The following is a 20229-nucleotide window of genomic DNA, read 5'->3' on the forward strand; positions in this document are numbered from 1 at the left end:
GACTGCCATAATTAACTTCATTGTAGCAAATCCCTTATTCATGCTACCATCACAGTTTACTAACTACATAACCAGGAGGCAGTGACGTAACCACGGGCAACGCTTATCCTCCCAGTTTCTCTTGTGTTCAAAAAACGCTCTTCTTGCCTTCATATGCATATGTAGCAGTATGGGATACAGTATACAAAGCTTAGGGAACATAGTACCGCCATTTACATAACATACATACAGCCCTGTGATGTCCCCTATATACAGCAGTCTGGGGTTCCCAGCTCAGATATGAATACAGTCCGTGATAATTTCCGGTTATCGCCGGCATTTTGCAGTTCTCTTTGCTGAAACGCAGAAAGATGCAGGCGAACAACATATGACGGAAAGGGGCGTGGCCAAATACTTAATACATCATGAAGTTAATGTTTAATATATGCTAAATCTATGTGTAATTTTGCTGACACTGTTTGTTTTTTAAAGGCTACAGACAGAACACTGGACGAACAACCCAGTGGTTCTGGGGTCCAACCACCCGTAGCGAGAAAGAAACCTGGCAGGAAAAAAAAGGTTCCCCTAGACCAACTTGCCGAGGGAGAAGAAGAGAGCATCCCGTTCACTACTGCAGAAAGCAACGTGCTGGTTGAAATGGTCCACAAGTTCTATGACCAACTGTGTGGACAAAGAAGACAGGAAACGAGCGGTAAAGAGCGTAAAAGAATATGGGCCTCGATTGCAGAGAAGGTTCATTGCTTTTTTTTTATTAAAATAAATCCATTTAAAAAAGTGCATTATTTGATTGTTTATAATGTGATGTTTTGCATCTTAGATTACAGCAGTGAGTGGCAACGTCAGGTCGATCGACAAATGCCACAAACGATACAATGATTGTCGACGGCACACAAAACGGAAGATGGGCCAAGTCAGGCAACATCTAATTGGGACTGGAAGCGGACCACCATTACAAGTTTCATGGCAGCCGTGGGAACGAGCCATCCAGGAACACATGAATCCAATCATGGTGGAAGGTGTTCCAGGCTCTGTGGAGTCCAATGTCCGCAGAGCAGAAGTGTTGAACGCTATCGAAGCACAAATTCCACCTGCGCAACGAAGAAGACGGAAGACAACACCAGCAGAAACAGCACCTTCGCAAACTCAGGAGCAGGGTAATTATTTGTACTACTTTGCTCTCTCTAAAATTATTTTGCAATGTTCTAAAATGTATATTTTCATTTCAACAGTTGTCGTTGCTGAAGATCGGACAGAAGACACCCATGTAAGCCAACCGGCTGAAGAACAGTCAACACAGGAAGAGACCATCACCCTGGATCTGTACTCGATCAGTCAGTTTGAATCGTCCATTCAAACAGAAGACACCTCTCAAGGATTTGAAGACAGCAGCTTGCAAACCCCACTGGGTGAAGAAGGATCTACAGCAAGTGGAGGATTGGCCCATCAGCTTCCAAGTTATCATCATTCCATCCAGGACATCGAGGAAGTGTCTGAAGATGAGGAGGAGGTGGATCCCACCAGACCACCACTGATGGATTGTAAGCTTTTGCCATTTGTTTGTAACCTTGTGTTTTTTTTTTATTTTTTTAAAGATTACATGCAATGGATAAAATTTATTTATCTTGTCCTTTTTTTTTTATAGCCGGAATGCAGCTCGTGGAGGACATCCAGAGAGAACAGGCTCCAACGCGCGTCCATAGAGTCCGGCAATTGGCATCTGAAATAGAAGATCACCAGAACCAGTACCGGATCATGATGGAGCAGAGGATGACAGCCATGGAGAAGCATCTTGAAACACTGGCCACAACGATGTCCGACATCGAGCGAAGACGCCAGGAGGATTGGGCCGAAATAGAGCGAAGACGGCATGAAGACTGGGTGGAATCCGAACGCCGACGTCGAGAGGATAACCAGGTGATGATGACCGGGATCTACAAGTTGGTTGAGAATGCAGCGTGTCAACAGGAGACCCTGAGACAAATTTCCACCTGCCAGACACAAATTGCGGCAAGCTGCATGATGATCGCCAGTTCCCTGCAGCAGAGATACAATCCGGACAACGTGGGACAACCAGCGAGAGCCACCCCTTCACCGTGGATGCCACCATCTTCATCAAGTCGGCATCAGGAGCCTGCGCATCTCCAAACATCGTGGGCTGGATCTTCTCAGGCATACCAAGGCTACGCTGGAATGTATCCACCTCCTCCACCCTCCAGCCAAAGACCAAGGACGCCACCACATCGCACATCTCCTGCTCGAGCTTCAACCGCCCAAAGGCCGGGACCGGCGGAGGAGGACCCTGCACAGTGAACACGGTCGTATATTTCCATTTATTTTACATGTTGTTTGTTTTTATGTTAATATACAAAGCTTTCTTTTCTCCTACTTTCAGTTTGTCTTTTCTTATGATTATTTAACCCTTGCAAATTTTTCCTACAGCTGTGTTCACTAAGGAGTTGGGCGTAACAGTTATGCAATGCATGCGCGTGCATGCATTGATAATTGTTGGGAAATGATGAAAGCTCCTTACATATGGTGGATGTAATAATGGGCCATAAAAAGAGCAATCTGATCCCACATTTCTACCCTTGCAATGCAACCTTTAAACCATTTGTTCATATTTATCACAATTACACCCAGTGCAAACACCATTTTTTTTTTTTTTCAATTTTTCAGGGGCAGTGCATTGGAAATTGATTTTCAACTCCTAAAATCCAAAACGGGGAGAATGCCAAAGCTACATACCTATTGGTGAGTAATACCCAAGTGCACCCTCTAATCTATCTTGTCCCCAAATCTTGTCCCTTGTGCTAACGCACAGACCAGGCGCATTTGAAGTGTGGCTGGCTTGTGCGTTACCACAACGCTTACTCTGCATCCGGTGCCCACAACTTGCAAGTCACATCTTGTCCCTTGTGCTAACGCCCAGACCAGGCGCATTTGAAGTGTGGCTGGCTTGTGCGTTACCACAACGCTTACTCTGCATCCGGTGCCCACAACTTGCAACTCGCATCTTGTCCCTTGTGCTAACGCCCAGACCAGGCGCATTTGAAGTGTGGCTGGCTTGTGCGTTACCACAACGCTTACTCTGCATCCGGTGCCCACAACTTGCAAGTCACATCTTGTCCCTTGTGCTAACGCCCAGACCAGGCGCATTTGAAGTGTGGCTGGCTTGTGCGTTACCACAACGCTTACTCTGCATCCGGTGCCCACAACTTGCAAGTCACATCTTGTCCCTTGTGCTAACGCCCAGACCAGGCGCATTTGAAGTGTGGCTGGCTTGTGCGTTACCACAACGCTTACTCTGCATCCGGTGCCCACAACTTGCAACTCGCATCTTGTCCCTTGTGCTAACGCCCAGACCAGGCGCATTTGAAGTGTGGCTGGCTTGTGCGTTACCACAACGCTTACTCTGCATCCGGTGCCCACAACTTGCAACTCGCATCTTGTCCCTTGTGCTAACGCCCAGACCAGGCGCATTTGAAGTGTGGCTGGCTTGTGCGTTACCACAACGCTTACTCTGCATCCGGTGCCCACAACTTGCAACTCGCATCTTGTCCTTGTGCTAACGCCCAGACCAGGCGCATTTGAAGTGTGGCTGGCTTGTGCGTTACCACAACGCTTACTCTGCATCCGGTGCCCAAAGCTTGCAACTCGCATCTTTTCCCAAATAGGTTTTTGATACCAATTTCAAAACTTTGCTCTCCTTTTTTGCAGGTTATACCGACGGTAAGGATTAAGAATTGACACCGGGAAAGTCTTTACCATGGTATTAATTTATTTCGGAATTTAACATGTGAAAAAAAGTTAAATAAAGTTTTTCAAATATATTGACTGCTTTCTTGCTTCTGAATGTTATTAAAAAGGTATCAGATGAGTATTATTCCATTTTTCAGTTGTGAACCATTTTCTTTTGAAACGACTGAAAAAAATGATAAAGGGTCAGTGTCAGATAAATATTAAGGTTTTTTTTTTGTTTTACATGCATACAAGCTAGGAGTTTCCAGATTGGTGCCGGTTTACACCAAGTACTTTTTGGGTTTATATTTCACTGATACTCCTATTTCTAAGCTTTTCCTTAAATATGTCATTCTTGCCAAATACACCTAAATAGATTTCTGAAGGTGTCTCAGTGAAATATTGGGAGCAATCCCCACCGTCTCATAACAGTAGTGATTGATCCAAAAAGCGAATTTCTGGGCCTATTACAGGGTGATAGTTTCAGAAAGCAAATGATTTTGGGAGAGTGTTCCCATAGCTTAGATAACTTAGATTTGACCATATAATTGATTGATTTATCACTATTTTTAATAGTTTAAAAACTCTACCAAAATCAAACACAAACTCAAGCTAGCTATATTCCATTTGACATGAACTGGTTTCATGGACGAGAGGTGAATAAACATGTAAAATTTATTGATGAGAAACAACATTACTTAACACCTTGCACGCACATGACAGGTACAGCCTATGGACCTGCAGGTCTTTTTCACTTTAGGGGTTCACCCGCTGGAGACTTCCCCGTCCAGAGACCAGCAAAAGAAACTGCAAAGAAGAAAGAAGGGGTTAATGATCGGTGACTGTCTCCTATAGCCTCCCACCACCAGTCCCCCACGTAGTTCCATACTCACCCCAGATTTGGTTTTAATGAATGTGCTTGCACATGACAGGTACAGCCTATGGACCTGCAGGTCTTTTTCACTTTAGGGGTTCACCCGCTGGAGACTTCCCCGTCCAGAGACCAGCAAAAGAAACTGCAAAGAAGAAAGAAGGGGTTAATGATCGGTGACTGTCTCCTATAGCCTCCCACCACCAGTCCCCCACGTAGTTCCATACTCACCCCAGATTTGGTTTTAATGAATGTGCTCGCACATGACAGGTACAGCCTATGGACCTGCAGGTCTTTTTCACTTTAGGGGTTCACCCGCTGGAGACTTCCCCGTCCAGAGACCAGCAAAAGAAACTGCAAAGAAGAAAGAAGGGGTTAATGATCGGTGACTGTCTCCTATAGCCTCCCACCACCAGTCCCCCACGTAGTTCCATACTCACCCCAGATTTGGTTTTAATGAATCAGCTCGCACATGACAGGTACAGCCTTTGGTCCTGCAGGTCTTTTTCACTTTAGGGGTTCACCCGCTGGAGACTTCCCCGTCCAGAGACCAGCAAAAGAAACTGCAAAAAAGAAAGAAGGGGTTAATGATCGGTGACTGTCTCCTATAGCCTCCCACCACCAGTCCCCCACGTAGTTCCATACTCACCCCAGATTTGGTTTTAATGAATGTGCTCGCACATGACAGGTACAGCCTTTGGTCCTGCAGGTCTTTTTCACTTTAGGGGTTCACCCGCTGGAGACTTCCCCGTCCAGAGACCAGCAAAAGAAACTGCAAAGAAGAAAGAAGGGGTTAATGATCGGTGACTGTCTCCTATAGCCTCCCACCACCAGTCCCCCACGTAGTTCCATACTCACCCCAGATTTGGTTTTAATGAATGTGCTCGCACATGACAGGTACAGCCTTTGGTCCTGCAGGTCTTTTTCACTTTAGGGGTTCACCCGCTGGAGACTTCCCCGTCCAGAGACCAGCAAAAGAAACTGCAAAGAAGAAAGAAGGGGTTAATGATCGGTGACTGTCTCCTATAGCCTCCCACCACCAGTCCCCCACGTAGTTCCATACTCACCCCAGATTTGGTTTTAATGAATGTGCTCGCACATGACAGGTACAGCCTTTGGTCCTGCAGGTCTTTTTCACTTTAGGGGTTCACCCGCTGGAGACTTCCCCGTCCAGAGACCAGCAAAAGAAACTGCAAATCCCGCTGCTTATAGGTCCCTCCAGAAATTATCAAGCAGGAATAGGCTGCGGAAAATAAAAAGGGGTTAGTGACACCTCACAGGGCCCAAACCCTCCCCTCCTTCCCCCAGCGGGAGCGATACTCACCGGGTAACTGCACAGTAGCCCATGGGAAAGGCATCACGCACCCACACCTGCCAGCAGCCCTCATACATCAAGGGGTTCATCCGCTGCACACAGGATCCAGCTGCTTGTAGGTCCCTCCAGAAATTATCAAGCAGGAATAGGCTGCGGAAAATAAAAAGGGGTTATTGACACCTCACAGGGCCCAAACCCTCCCCTCCTTCCCCCAGCGGGAGCGATACTCACCGGGTAACTGCACAGTAGCCCATGGGAAAGGCATCACGCACCCACACCTGCCAGCAGCCCTCATACATCAAGGGGTTCATCCGCTGCACACAGGATCCAGCTGCTTGTAGGTCCCTCCAGAAATTATCAAGCAGGAATAGGCTGCGGAAAATAAAAAGGGGTTAGTGACACCTCACAGGGCCCAAACCCTCCCCTCCTTCCCCCAGCGGGAGCGATACTCACCGGGTAACTGCACAGTAGCCCATGGGAAAGGCATCACGCACCCACACCTGCCAGCAGCCCTCATACATCAAGGGGTTCATCCGCTGCACACAGGATCCAGCTGCTTGTAGGTCCCTCCAGAAATTATCAAGCAGGAATAGGCTGCGGAAAATAAAAAGGGGTTATTGACACCTCACAGGGCCCAAACCCTCCCCTCCTTCCCCCAGCGGGAGCGATACTCACCGGGTAACTGCACAGTAGCCCATGGGAAAGGCATCACGCACCCACACCTGCCAGCAGCCCTCATACATCAAGGGGTTCATCCGCTGCACACAGGATCCAGCTGCTTGTAGGTCCCTCCAGAAATTATCAAGCAGGAATAGGCTGCGGAAAATAAAAAGGGGTTATTGACACCTCACAGGGCCCAAACCCTCCCCTCCTTCCCCCAGCGGGAGCGATACTCACCGGGTAACTGCACAGTAGCCCATGGGAAAGGCATCACGCACCCACACCTGCCAGCAGCCCTCATACATCAAGGGGTTCATCCGCTGCACACAGGATCCAGCTGCTTGTAGGTCCCTCCAGAAATTATCAAGCAGGAATAGGCTGCGGAAAATAAAAAGGGGTTATTGACACCTCACAGGGCCCAAACCCTCCCCTCCTTCCCCCAGCGGGAGCGATACTCACCGGGTAACTGCACAGTAGCCCATGGGAAAGGCATCACGCACCCACACCTGCCAGCAGCCCTCATACATCAAGGGGTTCATCCGCTGCACACAGGATCCAGCTGCTTGTAGGTCCCTCCAGAAATTATCAAGCAGGAATAGGCTGCGGAAAATAAAAAGGGGTTATTGACACCTCACAGGGCCCAAACCCTCCCCTCCTTCCCCCAGCTGGAGCGATACTCACCGGGTAACTGCACAGTAGCCCATGGGAAAGGCATCACGCACCCACACCTGTCAGCAGCCCTCACACATCAGGGGTTCATCCGCTGCACACAGGATCCAGCTGCTTGTAGGTCCCCCCAGAAATTATCAAGCAGGAATAGGCTGCGGAAAATAAAAAAAAGGGGTTAGTGACACCTCACAGGGCCCAAACCCTCCCCTCCTTCCCCCAGCTGGAGCGATACTCACCGGGTAACTGCACAGTAGCCCATGGGAAAGGCATCACGCACCCACACCTGCCAGCAGCCCTCATACATCAAGGGGTTCATCCGCTGCACACAGGATCCAGCTGCTTGTAGGTCCCCCCAGAAATTATCAAGCAGGAATAGGCTGCGGAAAATAAAAAGGGGTTAGTGACACCTCACAGGGCCCAAACCCTCCCCTCCTTCCCCCAGCTGGAGCGATACTCACCGGGTAACTGCACAGTAGCCCATGGGAAAGGCATCACGCACCCACACCTGCCAGCAGCCCTCATACATCAAGGGGTTCATCCGCTGCACACAGGATCCAGCTGCTTGTAGGTCCCCCCAGAAATTATCAAGCAGGAATAGGCTGCGGAAAATAAAAAGGGGTTAGTGACACCTCACAGGGCCCAAACCCTCCCCTCCTTCCCCCAGCTGGAGCGATACTCACCGGGTAACTGCACAGTAGCCCATGGGAAAGGCATCACGCACCCACACCTGTCAGCAGCCCTCATACATCAAGGGGTTCATCCGCTGCACACAGGATCCAGCTGCTTGTAGGTCCCCCCAGAAATTATCAAGCAGGAATAGGCTGCGGAAAATAAAAAGGGGTTAGTGACACCTCACAGGGCCCAAACCCTCCCCTCCTTCCCCCAGCGGGAGCGATACTCACCGGGTAACTGCACAGTAGCCCATGGGAAAGGCATCACGCACCCACACCTGCCAGCAGCCCTCATACATCAAGGGGTTCATCCGCTGCACACAGGATCCAGCTGCTTGTAGGTCCCCCCAGAAATTATCAAGCAGGAATAGGCTGCGGAAAATAAAAAGGGGTTAGTGACACCTCACAGGGCCCAAACCCTCCCCTCCTTCCCCCAGCTGGAGCGATACTCACCGGGTAACTGCACAGTAGCCCATGGGAAAGGCATCACGCACCCACACCTGCCAGCAGCCCTCATACATCAAGGGGTTCATCCGCTGCACACAGGATCCAGCTGCTTGTAGGTCCCTCCAGAAATTATCAAGCAGGAATAGGCTGCGGAAAATAAAAAGGGGTTAGTGACACCTCACAGGGCCCAAACCCTCCCCTCCTTCCCCCAGCTGGAGCGATACTCACCGGGTAACTGCACAGTAGCCCATGGGAAAGGCATCACGCACCCACACCTGTCAGCAGCCCTCACACATCAGGGGTTCATCCGCTGCACACAGGATCCAGCTGCTTGTAGGTCCCTCCAGAAATTATCAAGCAGGAATAGGCTGCGGAAAATAAAAAAAAGGGGTTAGTGACACCTCACAGGGCCCAAACCCTCCCCTCCTTCCCCCAGCGGGAGCGATACTCACCGGGTAACTGCACAGTAGCCCATGGGAAAGGCATCACGCACCCACACCTGCCAGCAGCCCTCATACATCAAGGGGTTCATCCGCTGCACACAGGATCCAGCTGCTTGTAGGTCCCTCCAGAAATTATCAAGCAGGAATAGGCTGCGGAAAATAAAAAAAAGGGGTTAGTGACACCTCACAGGGCCCAAACCCTCCCCTCCTTCCCCCAGCGGGAGCGATACTCACCGGGTAACTGCACAGTAGCCCATGGGAAAGGCATCACGCACCCACACCTGCCAGCAGCCCTCATACATCAAGGGGTTCATCCGCTGCACACAGGATCCAGCTGCTTGTAGGTCCCTCCAGAAATTATCAAGCAGGAATAGGCTGCGGAAAATAAAAAAAAGGGGTTAGTGACACCTCACAGGGCCCAAACCCTCCCCTCCTTCCCCCAGCGGGAGCGATACTCACCGGGTAACTGCACAGTAGCCCATGGGAAAGGCATCACGCACCCACACCTGCCAGCAGCCCTCATACATCAAGGGGTTCATCCGCTGCACACAGGATCCAGCTGCTTGTAGGTCCCTCCAGAAATTATCAAGCAGGAATAGGCTGCGGAAAATAAAAAGGGGTTAGTGACACCTCACAGGGCCCAAACCCTCCCCTCCTTCCCCCAGCTGGAGCGATACTCACCGGGTAACTGCACAGTAGCCCATGGGAAAGGCATCACGCACCCACACCTGTCAGCAGCCCTCACACATCAGGGGTTCATCCGCTGCACACAGGATCCAGCTGCTTGTAGGGCCCTCCAGAAAGTATTAAGCAGGAATAGGCTGCGGAAAATAAAAAAAAGGGGTTAGTGACACCTCACAGGGCCCAAACCCTCCCCTCCTTCCCACAGGCGGAGCGCTACTCACGGGATAACTGAAACGTAGCCTTGGGATAGCAGCCACGCAACAACAGCGGCAAACAAAGAACCGTAGAAAACCGAAGGAACAACGGCAACAGGCCAAAACACTAACGTGCCCAAACAGAACTCTAGAAAACATAAATTAATGAAAAGTGTTAAATATCATATAACTAATCAAACAAGCCACAAACTTTGGACTACAAATACTCACATTGGGCAAAATATGACCGGATGAGTCGAGCTCTCGCATCCACTCGTTCATTCATACCGGCGAGCAAAGCTGTTGAAAGGTCCCCATGCCGGAAAACCGCAGCATCCACGGTCACCGGCAAACGGTTTGCAATGCAAATGTTGTGTAAAATACAACAAGCATTAATTATGCCGCAAACCTTTGCCGGTGAGTATAAAAGGGCTCCGCCGGTCATGTCTAAACATCTAAACCGGCTTTTAAGGACACCGAAGGTTCGCTCAATTACAGCCCTCGCTGTCGTGTGAGCCCTTTGGTACCTTTCAGCAGCTTCGCCCACAGGATCAGATAATGGGGTCAGGAGCCAGTCCTTATTGGGATAACCCGCATCACCTATGGAAACCAAAAAAAAAAATATTACATTATTAACAATGTCTGGATTTCAAGACAAATCAAAACCCCCCCCACAGCCAAAAAAAACATACTACTTACCTAACAGCCAGCCGTCCGGCATTTGGCCGTGCTCGAAATCGGCATACAGGGCGGACTGGCTTAAAATGAACGAGTCGTGGGTCGACCCAGGAAAACCCACAAGGAGGTTGGTTATTTTCATTTGGTGGTCGCAAACCACCTGAACGTTCATCGAGTGGAAGTGTTTTCGGTTCCGAAAACATTCCTCTGATGAACGCGGTGGTTTGAACGCCACATGGGTGCAGTCGATCGCGCCCAAAACACTGGGAAACTTCCATTTTGAGAAAAAGCCAAATTTGATCTCATTCCATTCGCTGTCTTGATCAGGAAATTTAATATACTGGGTCGTTAATTTGCGGAATGCCTTTATGACCTGTGCTATACAGCGGGAGAGGGTTGGCTGTGAATAACCGCATGTTTGGCTTAAAGTGGGCTGGAATGTGCCCGACGCAAAAAAATGCAACGCACCCAACAGTTTCTGGAAACCGGTGAGTGCGTGATTGCCCCGTTTCCGTGCTACCAGGTCTGGCTCCATGAGATCGTACAGCATATGGATTGCCGCAGACGAAAGGCGATAATTAGAAATCACCTCCGCCTCGGTGAGATCACCCAGTTCACGCCTAGTACGAAAGTGGCGTGGACGTGGGACTGAAACCCGCACCGACTCACCTAATGGAGCTATCGCCGGAATACTAGTGTCATGTTCCATCATATCTACCTCCTCCTCCACACTGGCATTCAGCATGAAAACAACAATAGTATCCCTGAACAGCTCCATTACTGTAGTCAGTGTTAAAGAAATTGCAGTGAAATGCAAAAAAACGCAAATTACCCTACAAAAACGTTTCCAAAACAGCAGACTGCAAAAGCTGTGTAATCTCCTCAAAGGCCAAACGAAGGAGTGAGGTGGGGAGGAGAATCATGGGTAAGTGAGGTGCACCATGGGTAAGAACAGTGCGTTGTGGGAGAAAAAAAAAATACCAGAAAAAAATAAATATATATTTGTATAGCACTTCTACGACCATCACATCACAACAGGGCAGCAAATAATAATACATTACACTTGCAGAGTTAAATTGAACACTTAAAACCAATTATTTCACAGGTTCCTTAAAAAGTTCACCATAAAAAGATGACGAGGGACACTCGGTGAGGAACGGCGATATGAAACAAGAAATAAGAATCGCCAACTTCACATTGAATACACTTTTGGCGATTCATGGGTGATTCCCGTCGACTACCGGCGAATCCCCATGAAAATCCCTATAGACAAATACCGGCGATTTGTAGAGAATCACATTTGGCGATTGGTGCTTCATTCACCGGTCGTCAGCGGCGAATAGACGACGTTGAATAGGGTGATTCGCTTATACAGCTCATAAAATCGCCGGCACACATGAAAAAAACACAGAATCGCCATAAAACTTGGCGATTCGGGCTCATTGAATACCGCCCTTTGTGCTGCCACCTGCGCTGAAAGTTACTAGCAAGCCCATGCCTCTGCCTGATCTCCCAGCACTGGACTTTCCCCACTAATTCCTTACCCTCCCCATGACTCCCCTCTGCCTGGTCTCCCAGCACTGTCCCCACTACACTACTCATTCCTTGCCCTCCCCCACTGCCTGTTTTCCCAGCACTGCCCCCACTACTCCTTCACTGACTCCCCTCTGCCTGGTCTCCCAGCACTGCCCCCACTACACTACTCATTCCTTGCCCTCCCCCACTGCCTGTTCTCCCAGCACTGCCCCCACTACTTCACTGACTCCCCTCTGCCTATTCTCCCAGCACTGCCCCCACTACTCCTTCACTGACTCCCCTCTGCCTGTTCTCCCAGCACTGCTCCAACTACTCCTTCACTGACTCCCCTCTGCCTGGTCTCCCAGCACTGTCCCCACTAGAAATCTGGCTACATGCTTATCAAAATACTTTAGGAACCCCTGGCGACGCAAGGCCCGCCCCTAGCGACACAAGGCCCGCCCCTAGCTGCACAAGGCCCGCCCCATAGTGACGCAAGGCCCGCCCCTTGGATTTTATATTTCTCCCTGAAATTATTTTTCAAAAGTAGGCAACCCTGACATAGAACCCTAATTTTGGTGTTCCATATCAAGGGTTGATCCTATTAGTTGCAATTTATTCACCAATGCAAATGATCACCCATCCTTTGCCCCAGATGGAGAGTCTGTGGGCGATATGGAGATGCAGTGGGTACCTGGAAGAGGCAGAGAGTTACCAGAAAGATAGGTGACTTTTGGAGGCAGTGGGTAATGGGGATTCATAGAATGGCAGGGGGCACGGGGGGGGGGGGGGGGGGGGGGGGGGGCAGTATGTGACAGGGAGCTAAACTTTTTCCTGTCACAGACTGCCAGTGGCTGTCCTCTCTCCAATTCTCCCCTCCTCTGACAGCAGCCCTCTCTCACCTTAGAAATGCTTAGATCAGCAGAGCAGAACGTGGTGCAGGCAGTGTCCAGGCTGCCCCTCCCTTCAGCTCTCTTCCTCTCCAAGGGTCCTGAGCCTGCCACTCACAGTAACAAGCTCCGCCCCCAGGCGGGACTACACACGAAGAGCTGCTGGCCTGCTGCTGCGCTGCTGGCCTGCTGCTACATGAGGCTCAGCCTAGATGGTGGTAATGTGTTATGTGATGGCTACTTGATGATAAGCATAAAAAATGTATGTATACTGTAATGTATGAGTGGTGTGTACTATATATGTACTGTGTGTGTTTATGTGGTGTAGTGTGTATATGTGGTTGGTGTGTGTGTATGTATTGTGTCCCTGTGTACTGTGTGTGTATATGCTATGTTATGCGTGTGTATGTAGTGTGCTGTGGGCCTGATTCAGACCTGCTCGCTAGGCTGCGTATACTCTGAGTATAGCGAGCAGGTTAATGCCACCCTGCCGAATGCACGCCATACCTGCGCATGCGTTGAGTGATGCGCGTGCCACCTGGGCTGCTAGGAGAGATCCGGTTGGATCCCTCCTAGCAGAGGAAGTGCAACGCTGGTTGCAAAGTTGCGTTGTCCACCGCATTCAAGCCCCAGAATGTACTGCATTCCAGGCTTGGTGCATATGGTGGATGCGGCCAAACCTCTGAAAACTGCATTTTTGGAGGTTTGCCGCATTTTTTACTTTGCTGTCTTGTACCCATAAAGCCTTTGGTACTTGTGTAGTTTCACGGCGCCAGCATGGCGCCGTGCATCTGAGTCCCCTTGCGGGGCTCGGTTCGCTCGCCCACGCTGCGGGCTCGGTGGCTCGCTACGCTCGCCACGCTATCTAAAATCAACTCCATGCCAACATGGATAGTGGGGGTATGAACTATCCATGTTGGCATGGAGTTAAGTTAGTTTATTTTAGATAGTTTGCTGAGCGTAAAAAACGGAAGTAGCACGGCGCCATGCTGGCGCCGTGAAACTACACAAGTACCAAGCCTTTTCTTCTCAATATCTGGGGGACTACAGAATTTCAGGTAGCTCTGTCTACTTCAAAGGAGAAATGAGTGGTGTAAAGTCTTTATGACCATATCTTAGTCATGCCGCTGATGCTGGACTAAAATTACTCAATTTATCCAACTATGCTGCTCTCACCTCCCAACTACACTGGATCTCTGGGATTTCCTGGATGGCTTTAATTAAAAATTTGTAATGTTAGTAAAATATTTGTATTTATACTATTACTTGCATTGTTACATGCTGAGGTCGGGCACTGTGACTACAGCTTTATAACAATGGCCCTTATTCAGATCTGATCGCAGTACAAATTTGTTCTCAAAATGGGCAAAACCATGTGCACTGCAGGTGGGGCAGATGTAACATGTGCAGAGAGAGTTAGATTTGGGTGGGGTGTGTTGAAACTGAAATCTAAATTGCAGTGTAAACATAATGCAGCCAGTATTTACCCTGTACAGAAACAAAATAACTCACACAAAATCTAACTCTCTCTGCACATTACATCTGCCCCACCTGCAGTGCACATGGTTTTGCCCATTTTGAGAACAAATTTGGGTACTCTTTACCTAGAAGGGCGCCCATCGCGGGCATCGCATGTATCAAAAAATCGGTCCCAATTGACCCGATTTTCCATAGGGAACAATGTTAAAAGGCCCACAGAGGCCAAATAGCCACCCTGAAGTGTGAAATGGCCCCCCCAATTGTTAACGCCACCCCACGATCAACGTCAACCCGAAACGTGGCGAGCGCAGCGAACCCGTGAGGGGCAGCGGTACGCGTCCTATGACCTTTTCATACCCCCACTATCCACGTCGGCGTGGAGTTGAGAATAGAAAGTGTGGCGAGCCACCGAGCCCGAAGCGTGGCGAGCGGACACCTGTGAAGCCCGCGAGGGGACGCGTATACCTGTGAAGGTGTCCGCGTCCCCTCGCGGGGCTCGCTGCGCTCGCCACGCTTCGGGCTCGGTGGCTCGCTGCGCTCGCCACACTTTATATTCTCAACTCCACGCCGACGTGGATAGTGGGGGTATGAAAAGGTCGTAGGACGCGTACCGCCGCCCCTCGCGGGCTCGCTGCGCTCGCCACGCTTCAGGTTGACATTGATCGTGGGGTGGCGTTAACAATTGGGGGGGGCATTTCACACTTCAGGGTGGCTATTTGGCCCCTGTCGGCCTTTTAACATTGTTCCCTATGGAAAATCGGGTCAATTGGGACATTTAACATTGTTCCCTATGGGAAATCGCGGTAATCGCGTCGGTCGCATCGCATGCGATTTTTTGGTCGCATGCGATGCGACCGACGCGATTTTTTTACCTTACGATGCCCAAGATCAAAATCGTGGGCGCCCTTCTAGGTAAAGAGTACCCAAATTTGTACTGCGATCAGATCTGAATAAGGGCCAATGACAGCAACTGCTCTTTCCTCAGCAGTCTCTAAAGCGTCGGAGGCTGGAGCTGGACACTGAGGACGTATTGAGGCAGGGAGAAAGGATGCAGAAGATGAGGCATGAGAAGGTCAGTCTGTCTTGTGTGTCTCCTGTGAGTAAACAAAGTAAAATGTAAACAGACATGATGACTTTTTGCTCCATTTATGACCTAGTAACTACATACATACTAAGCATAGGGTTTTTGTGTGATAAAATTATATAGGGTGGATTATACAGTGTTCACGATTTGTATCTATTCTATATCCATTGGACAGCTCCTTAATGTTGCCAAGTGGGATTGCACACACTGCTACTATTGGGTAAACAATGTAATAGGCATTACTGTGTGTGGCATTATATGTAATAGGCATTATTGTGTGTGGCATTATATGTAATAGGCATTACTGTGTGTGGCATTAGCGCGCACGCGCAAGGCCGTGCTGCGATAAATACTGCTACTATTGCTATACGCGTGCTGTTCTCAAGGTGATTGACAGGATTTGTGATGATTCCACGGACCTTGCAACTGTGTATATGCTCCAAAAGTGGAAAAGAATGGAACTCATCCCCTATAACATATGTTAAGTAGAGCATAGCTGAGCAGCACATTTAAATGATTGGATGTGTTTTTTATATTATTAATGGGTGAATCTTTGGGCAGTATTCAATGCATTTTGCAAGCTGTGACAGCGACCAGTGTTGATTGCTCGCTGTCAGTATTCAACTGATCCCCCTGCACACGCCATTTCCACCTTAATGGGTTTTTACAGTGATGTGGAAACAGCGAGGCTCACGGCTATATGCAGCAGGCTCCCTGCATTAGCCCCAAACCATGCAGTTGGGGGAATCCTCGCTGTCCTCTGACAGTGAGGATTCCCCTGGAATGTTTAATACGATGAGCGCCCAGCACGGGGGTTAAACATTGAGGGTCGCTTTTGGTTTCAGCAATCCTCGCCGTTTAACCCCCTTGCTGGCCGCATTGAATACTTCCCTTTGACTTGCTGGGCAACTTATCCAATATTAAGAAAATCAGAAAGTCAGAGGTGATGCATGGGTATCGGTGATTGCGTTGATCCAATTTAGTCGACATGGACACCGTCAAAGTGTACTACGTCCCTTGGCATGGCTTTTTGTGCTCACCGTGCTTTGGGCACGGTGCCTCGCTACGCTTGCACACTATTCTATTCTCCCTAGTAGATGGTAGGGCATGAAATACCACCTGTTGGCACATGTCGGCTCAAAAAAAAACGTAAAAAGCTCATGTCGACATTTTGATTGTGAACCTTGCTATTGTCAACTTAATGCTTGTGTTGACCTTCCAACCCTGTCGACCTTAGCCCTGTCGACCTATTTCAGGTGTCGACATGTAGTGGTCGATCCAATGAATATCGACCTAATGACCCTGATGCATAGAGCTCTTCTATGGGCTGGCCTAATAGCTCTGTATCCTCACACCAGCATTATATTATGCAATATCATTTACTCTATAAACCAACTAATAATTCTGTATGCCTTATTTGTCTTTTTTCCCCATCAGCCTTTGTTGTTAAGCCGTGGTTTAACAATAGATGTAAGAGGTATGGAGCGATCCCTACCATCCCCTCCAAGCATGTACCGTTCCTTCAAGTCTCCAGAACAGAATGGCAGCTCCTTATCTGAGCCCTTAGCACCAGGTATCCACTGCCAAATACTCTGTCATGCACAAAACACTTAGGGGGCTATTCAATGCGCCGCCGCTATTCCTGACGGGGGAAATAGCGGCGGCTCCCTATTCAATGCTGTCCTTAGTGACAGCATTGAAGCGGGTTCACGGTAGAACCAGCCCGACTTTAGAAGCTGTCGGGCCCGTTCTGCTGATAACGGATGTGGAATGTCGCGATATTGGCCGCAGATCGACAATCCACGGCCGTTTTCGCACCCACACCCCCTTTGCGCTAATCGGAAGGCGGGACATTGAATCCCACCTGTCGTTCAGCTGTCGGACTGACCGCAGATGGGCCAGGATCACAGCAGTCGGCATGGATCGACAGCCGTGATCCTAGATTGAATACCCGCCTATTATTGTGTCCATCACTGATTAGTGGCATCACATTGGATACTGTACTTAATCATATGTAGGAAATAGAAGTATGTCTACATACTCATACATGTACTTATACATGCGCAGTTGGAAATAGTCTTGCATATTCTAGATATGTTTAGTCTGATACATGAAGTCTCAAAACACCACGCTGAAGCCACCACGATCCACATTTCTGAGCAGAATGTGGTATGAAGAAAGGGAAGTAGTCGGAGGAGTGCATATACCAAAGTTTATTTGTAGACAATTTACAGATTATTTATATACCCATTGGGAACCACCCTAAACCATACCACCGAGTGTTCTATGCAACCATTTAGACCATGTAATAGCACAACACTTTTTTTAAATTTCGTAACTACACTCACAGTTATGCACTATGGAACACTTTGCTACTGTATTTTGCAGAACATTTATCATATATTCATGTATATATTTGTGAGCATGTATGTATATATTAATTACCTAGCAAAATACTCACAATTCACACATGTAAAAAATTAAAATTGAAACATCATTCTGTAAATTGTATTTTGCTTTGTAACATCACTTATGCATTTTTAATGTTGTCCTGACAATAAATTATTTGATTGATATACACACATAATTTTTTTATATTATATATGTACTGTCACATATGCAGCCATGTGGGTGTCTGTCTCTTATAGCATTGCACTCTTGTAGATACAAGCCATTCATTGGTGTCTCACAGCAATCATGCCAGGCAGACCAAAACCAGCTCTTCTCCTCATCAGGGAGGCAACACCCAGGGGACGGTGATGGGTAGCATCCAGGTGAGTGCTGAGAGCATAATGTTCTCCCTTTTCTCTTAAGCCTCATACACACTACAGGGCCGATATAGTTGCCCATATCGGCCACAGCCGAGATTGTCTATACACACTGAATGATATCAGCGGCCGATACCGTTTAGTGACATCACCGGGAACTGCTGAACGGGCATGTATTTTGCCTATATTGCCAAATTGACATGCATGTTCACTAGATATCACTAATTATTAACGACGTGCGAGAGCGTGCATTGTTATTATTGAGTGTCCACACTAGATGATATTGTGAAGATTGTCTGAGTGATATTGTTAACAATATTGTGGATGAGGCTTAAGATCCACATCTTTGTCAATCAGTAAAATACAATAAACAATATTAGTAAGGCACCCATATGCTCAGCATTCTGATGAAGAGGAGGTGAGGTTGTTTAATTTTTTATTGTTATTTTGACCAATCCAGCTGTTGTTGAACTACACATCACAGCATGCCCTGCTACATTTTTGCTATTTGGCCATGCTAAAACTGTTGCAGGGCATGCTGGGATGTGTAGTTCAACAACAGCTGTAGGGCCTAAGGTTCCCCATCCCTGCTTTAGAATATCCAATCCTGAAATTTACAATTCACTGTCTACTTTTTATGCTCTTACATATATTGTAACCAGCCCCAAATCATCTTTGGCTCTGTTGACTTCCACTGTGTCCCATTCTGACTTCATAAGAGTGGCTGAGACTGTGGGACTAATTCATGCAAGGAAGATGCTGTGCAAGTCCATGTAATTAAATGCAGCAGGAGGCATCCGTAGAAGATAGACTGCTCCTGCATACTTTTAGGCACCTTTAGGGCCCATAAGCTAAAGCTTACTTATGCTAGTTGTCTGATGTGGACACTCAGGTCCAGTAAGTCTGTGTCCAATGACAAAACAGATAGTCAAGTGTGGGGTATGTACCATGGGATATACTACATCACAGAAGCAATGCTTAGTACATCCTGCCCCCAAGACTAATGTGGCAGATTGTCACCAACAGACAGCCTCTTGGGATAAGGGAAGGGCTATCTCTCATGTGATGTGTGCATATTGTACTTAGGGAGCGTGGCATCTCTTGTAGGACAGGGGATTTCTGTACTGGGGTTTCCAAATGTTTAATTTAAGAGCAATGACACCAGCCCGTGAATGGTGCATTATTAACGTGTAACAAACATTAGGGAGATCCGCGCCGCTATTTCCGACGGGGGAAATAGCGGCGAGCGCCTATTCAGTGCTGTCTTGACCAACAGCACGGGCCTGACTTTAAAAGCTGTGGGGACCATTTTGCAGAGAACGGCCATGAATTGTTGCGATCACAGCCGGATCTCGACAATCCGCAGAGATGCCCCATTTTCGCCGATTGCCAGGGGGACATTGAATCCCGTCTGTTGATTTGTGGTCGAGCAAAACGGAAACGGGGCCAGGGTCACGGCTGTCGAGGCGTATCGACAGTCGTGACCCGGGATTGATTACCCCCATAGTCTGTCCCAAACAAACTGCTGTTTATGTATTACAATACTTCAGACATAGCCAGGCCCATTAATCTTGTTGAACAGTATGATCCACAGACACACAGCAGACTTGGGGGCGCATTTAGTATCCCCCAAATGTATTAAAGGGGGACCTGCTGCGATCCTCCCTGCAGCGCCGCCAGCCGCATCCCCCATAGGTTTCTATGGGGGATGCGAAGCTGCCCGATGTATCAACATCGGGCAGCCCGGCATCGCACCCCTGGGCTATCGCTATTGTAATGTGGCGATAGCCCATTGTAGCGTATGGCAGTGAGCCGGGTAGTGCGGTAAGAGAGGTCGGCGGGGGTCAGCGCATTACCATGCATGCGCTGACCTCCCGGCTTCCAGGTTAGGGCTTCGCAGGGACGGGCTCCTATCGGAGCCCTGTCCCTGCGCCCTTAAAAATGATACATCCCCCCCGATATGATCGCATTTTACAATGCGATCCTGGGAGGTAATATTCCGCCCAGATCGCATTGTAAATGCGATCATGATAAATGCGCCCCTCGGTAGGAAAATCTGATGCCTCTAGGCATGTGCAGCAGCTCCATACTGTAAAGTAGCCGCTGGCCAGACTGTGGAGAAG

General features: G+C 48.6%; 3 protein-coding genes and 3 long non-coding RNA genes across 9 annotated transcripts in view; 2 read left to right on the top strand and 4 right to left on the bottom strand.

Moving 5' to 3' along the window:
* Window positions 1-20229, top strand: part of MEF2B (myocyte enhancer factor 2B) — a 37036-nt gene that overhangs the window by 11067 nt on the left and 5740 nt on the right. Inside the window, exons 4-6 of the mRNA XM_083158286.1 lie at window positions 15243-15326; window positions 16776-16911; window positions 18003-18112. Coding sequence (XP_083014412.1) covers window positions 15243-15326; window positions 16776-16911; window positions 18003-18112 — 330 coding nt within the window. The remainder of the gene's footprint in view (window positions 1-15242; window positions 15327-16775; window positions 16912-18002; window positions 18113-20229) is intronic.
* On the top strand, window positions 959-3830 carry LOC146073239 (uncharacterized). 3 transcript variants are annotated; one of them, XR_014473271.1, is made up of 3 exons: window positions 959-1538; window positions 1643-2751; window positions 3718-3830. XR_014473271.1 is itself a non-coding variant. In XM_083180441.1 (3 exons), the coding sequence occupies exons 1-3, from the start codon at window positions 995-997 to the stop codon at window positions 2308-2310; spliced, it is 1137 nt and encodes a 378-aa protein (XP_083036567.1). In that variant the 5' UTR covers window positions 959-994; the 3' UTR covers window positions 2311-2877. The 3 variants fall into 3 exon arrangements, 2 of the variants coding, with proteins under 2 accessions (XP_083036567.1, XP_083036557.1); XM_083180441.1 differs by lacking the exon at window positions 3718-3830 and having other exon boundaries at window positions 959-1154; window positions 1230-1538; window positions 1643-2877; XM_083180431.1 differs by lacking the exon at window positions 3718-3830 and having other exon boundaries at window positions 1643-2877.
* On the bottom strand, window positions 3758-4892 carry LOC146073257 (uncharacterized). 2 transcript variants are annotated; one of them, XR_014473273.1, is made up of 4 exons: window positions 4841-4892; window positions 4632-4754; window positions 4455-4545; window positions 3758-3922 (listed from the first exon to the last, which is right to left on the bottom strand). It is a non-coding gene; the product is annotated as an uncharacterized LOC146073257 (long non-coding RNA). The 2 variants fall into 2 exon arrangements; XR_014473272.1 differs by lacking the exons at window positions 4632-4754; window positions 4841-4892 and having other exon boundaries at window positions 4444-4618.
* LOC146027892 (uncharacterized) lies at window positions 5078-5870 on the bottom strand. The gene is made up of 4 exons (XR_014455161.1): window positions 5677-5870; window positions 5468-5590; window positions 5259-5381; window positions 5078-5172 (listed from the first exon to the last, which is right to left on the bottom strand). It is a non-coding gene; the product is annotated as an uncharacterized LOC146027892 (long non-coding RNA).
* On the bottom strand, window positions 5930-8069 carry LOC146027961 (uncharacterized). Its single transcript, XM_083158288.1, has 9 exons — window positions 7934-8069; window positions 7712-7852; window positions 7490-7630; window positions 7044-7184; window positions 6822-6962; window positions 6600-6740; window positions 6378-6518; window positions 6156-6296; window positions 5930-6074 (listed from the first exon to the last, which is right to left on the bottom strand). Exons 1-9 carry the CDS (start codon window positions 7954-7956, stop codon window positions 5930-5932), a joined length of 1155 nt encoding a protein of 384 aa, XP_083014414.1. The 5' UTR covers window positions 7957-8069.
* LOC146073268 (uncharacterized) lies at window positions 9518-10391 on the bottom strand. Its single transcript, XR_014473274.1, has 3 exons — window positions 9924-10391; window positions 9720-9840; window positions 9518-9635 (listed from the first exon to the last, which is right to left on the bottom strand). It is a non-coding gene; the product is annotated as an uncharacterized LOC146073268 (long non-coding RNA).

Source organism: Crinia signifera, chromosome 1 (genome assembly GCF_055691185.1).
Source record: "Crinia signifera chromosome 1, ASM5569118v1, whole genome shotgun sequence".
NCBI classification, from domain to species: Eukaryota; Metazoa; Chordata; class Amphibia; order Anura; family Myobatrachidae; genus Crinia; species Crinia signifera.

What these genes read in the sequence shown, in the direction of transcription:
- LOC146027961 (XM_083158288.1), bottom strand. Translation starts at nt 7,956, where the DNA reads ATGGGCTACTGTGCAGTTACCCG. An exon ending in GGCTACTGTGCAGTTACCCG is followed by an intron (nt 7,853 to 7,933) that starts GTGAGTATCGCT and finishes TATTTTCCGCAG; the next exon opens with CCTATTCCTGCTTGATAATT. An exon ending in GGCTACTGTGCAGTTACCCG is followed by an intron (nt 7,631 to 7,711) that starts GTGAGTATCGCT and finishes TATTTTCCGCAG; the next exon opens with CCTATTCCTGCTTGATAATT.
- LOC146073239 (XM_083180431.1), top strand. Translation starts at nt 995, where the DNA reads ATGAATCCAATCATGGTGGAAGGTGTTCCAGGCTCTGTGGAGTCCAAT. An exon ending in CAGACCACCACTGATGGATT is followed by an intron (nt 1,539 to 1,642) that starts GTAAGCTTTTGC and finishes TTTTTTTTATAG; the next exon opens with CCGGAATGCAGCTCGTGGAG.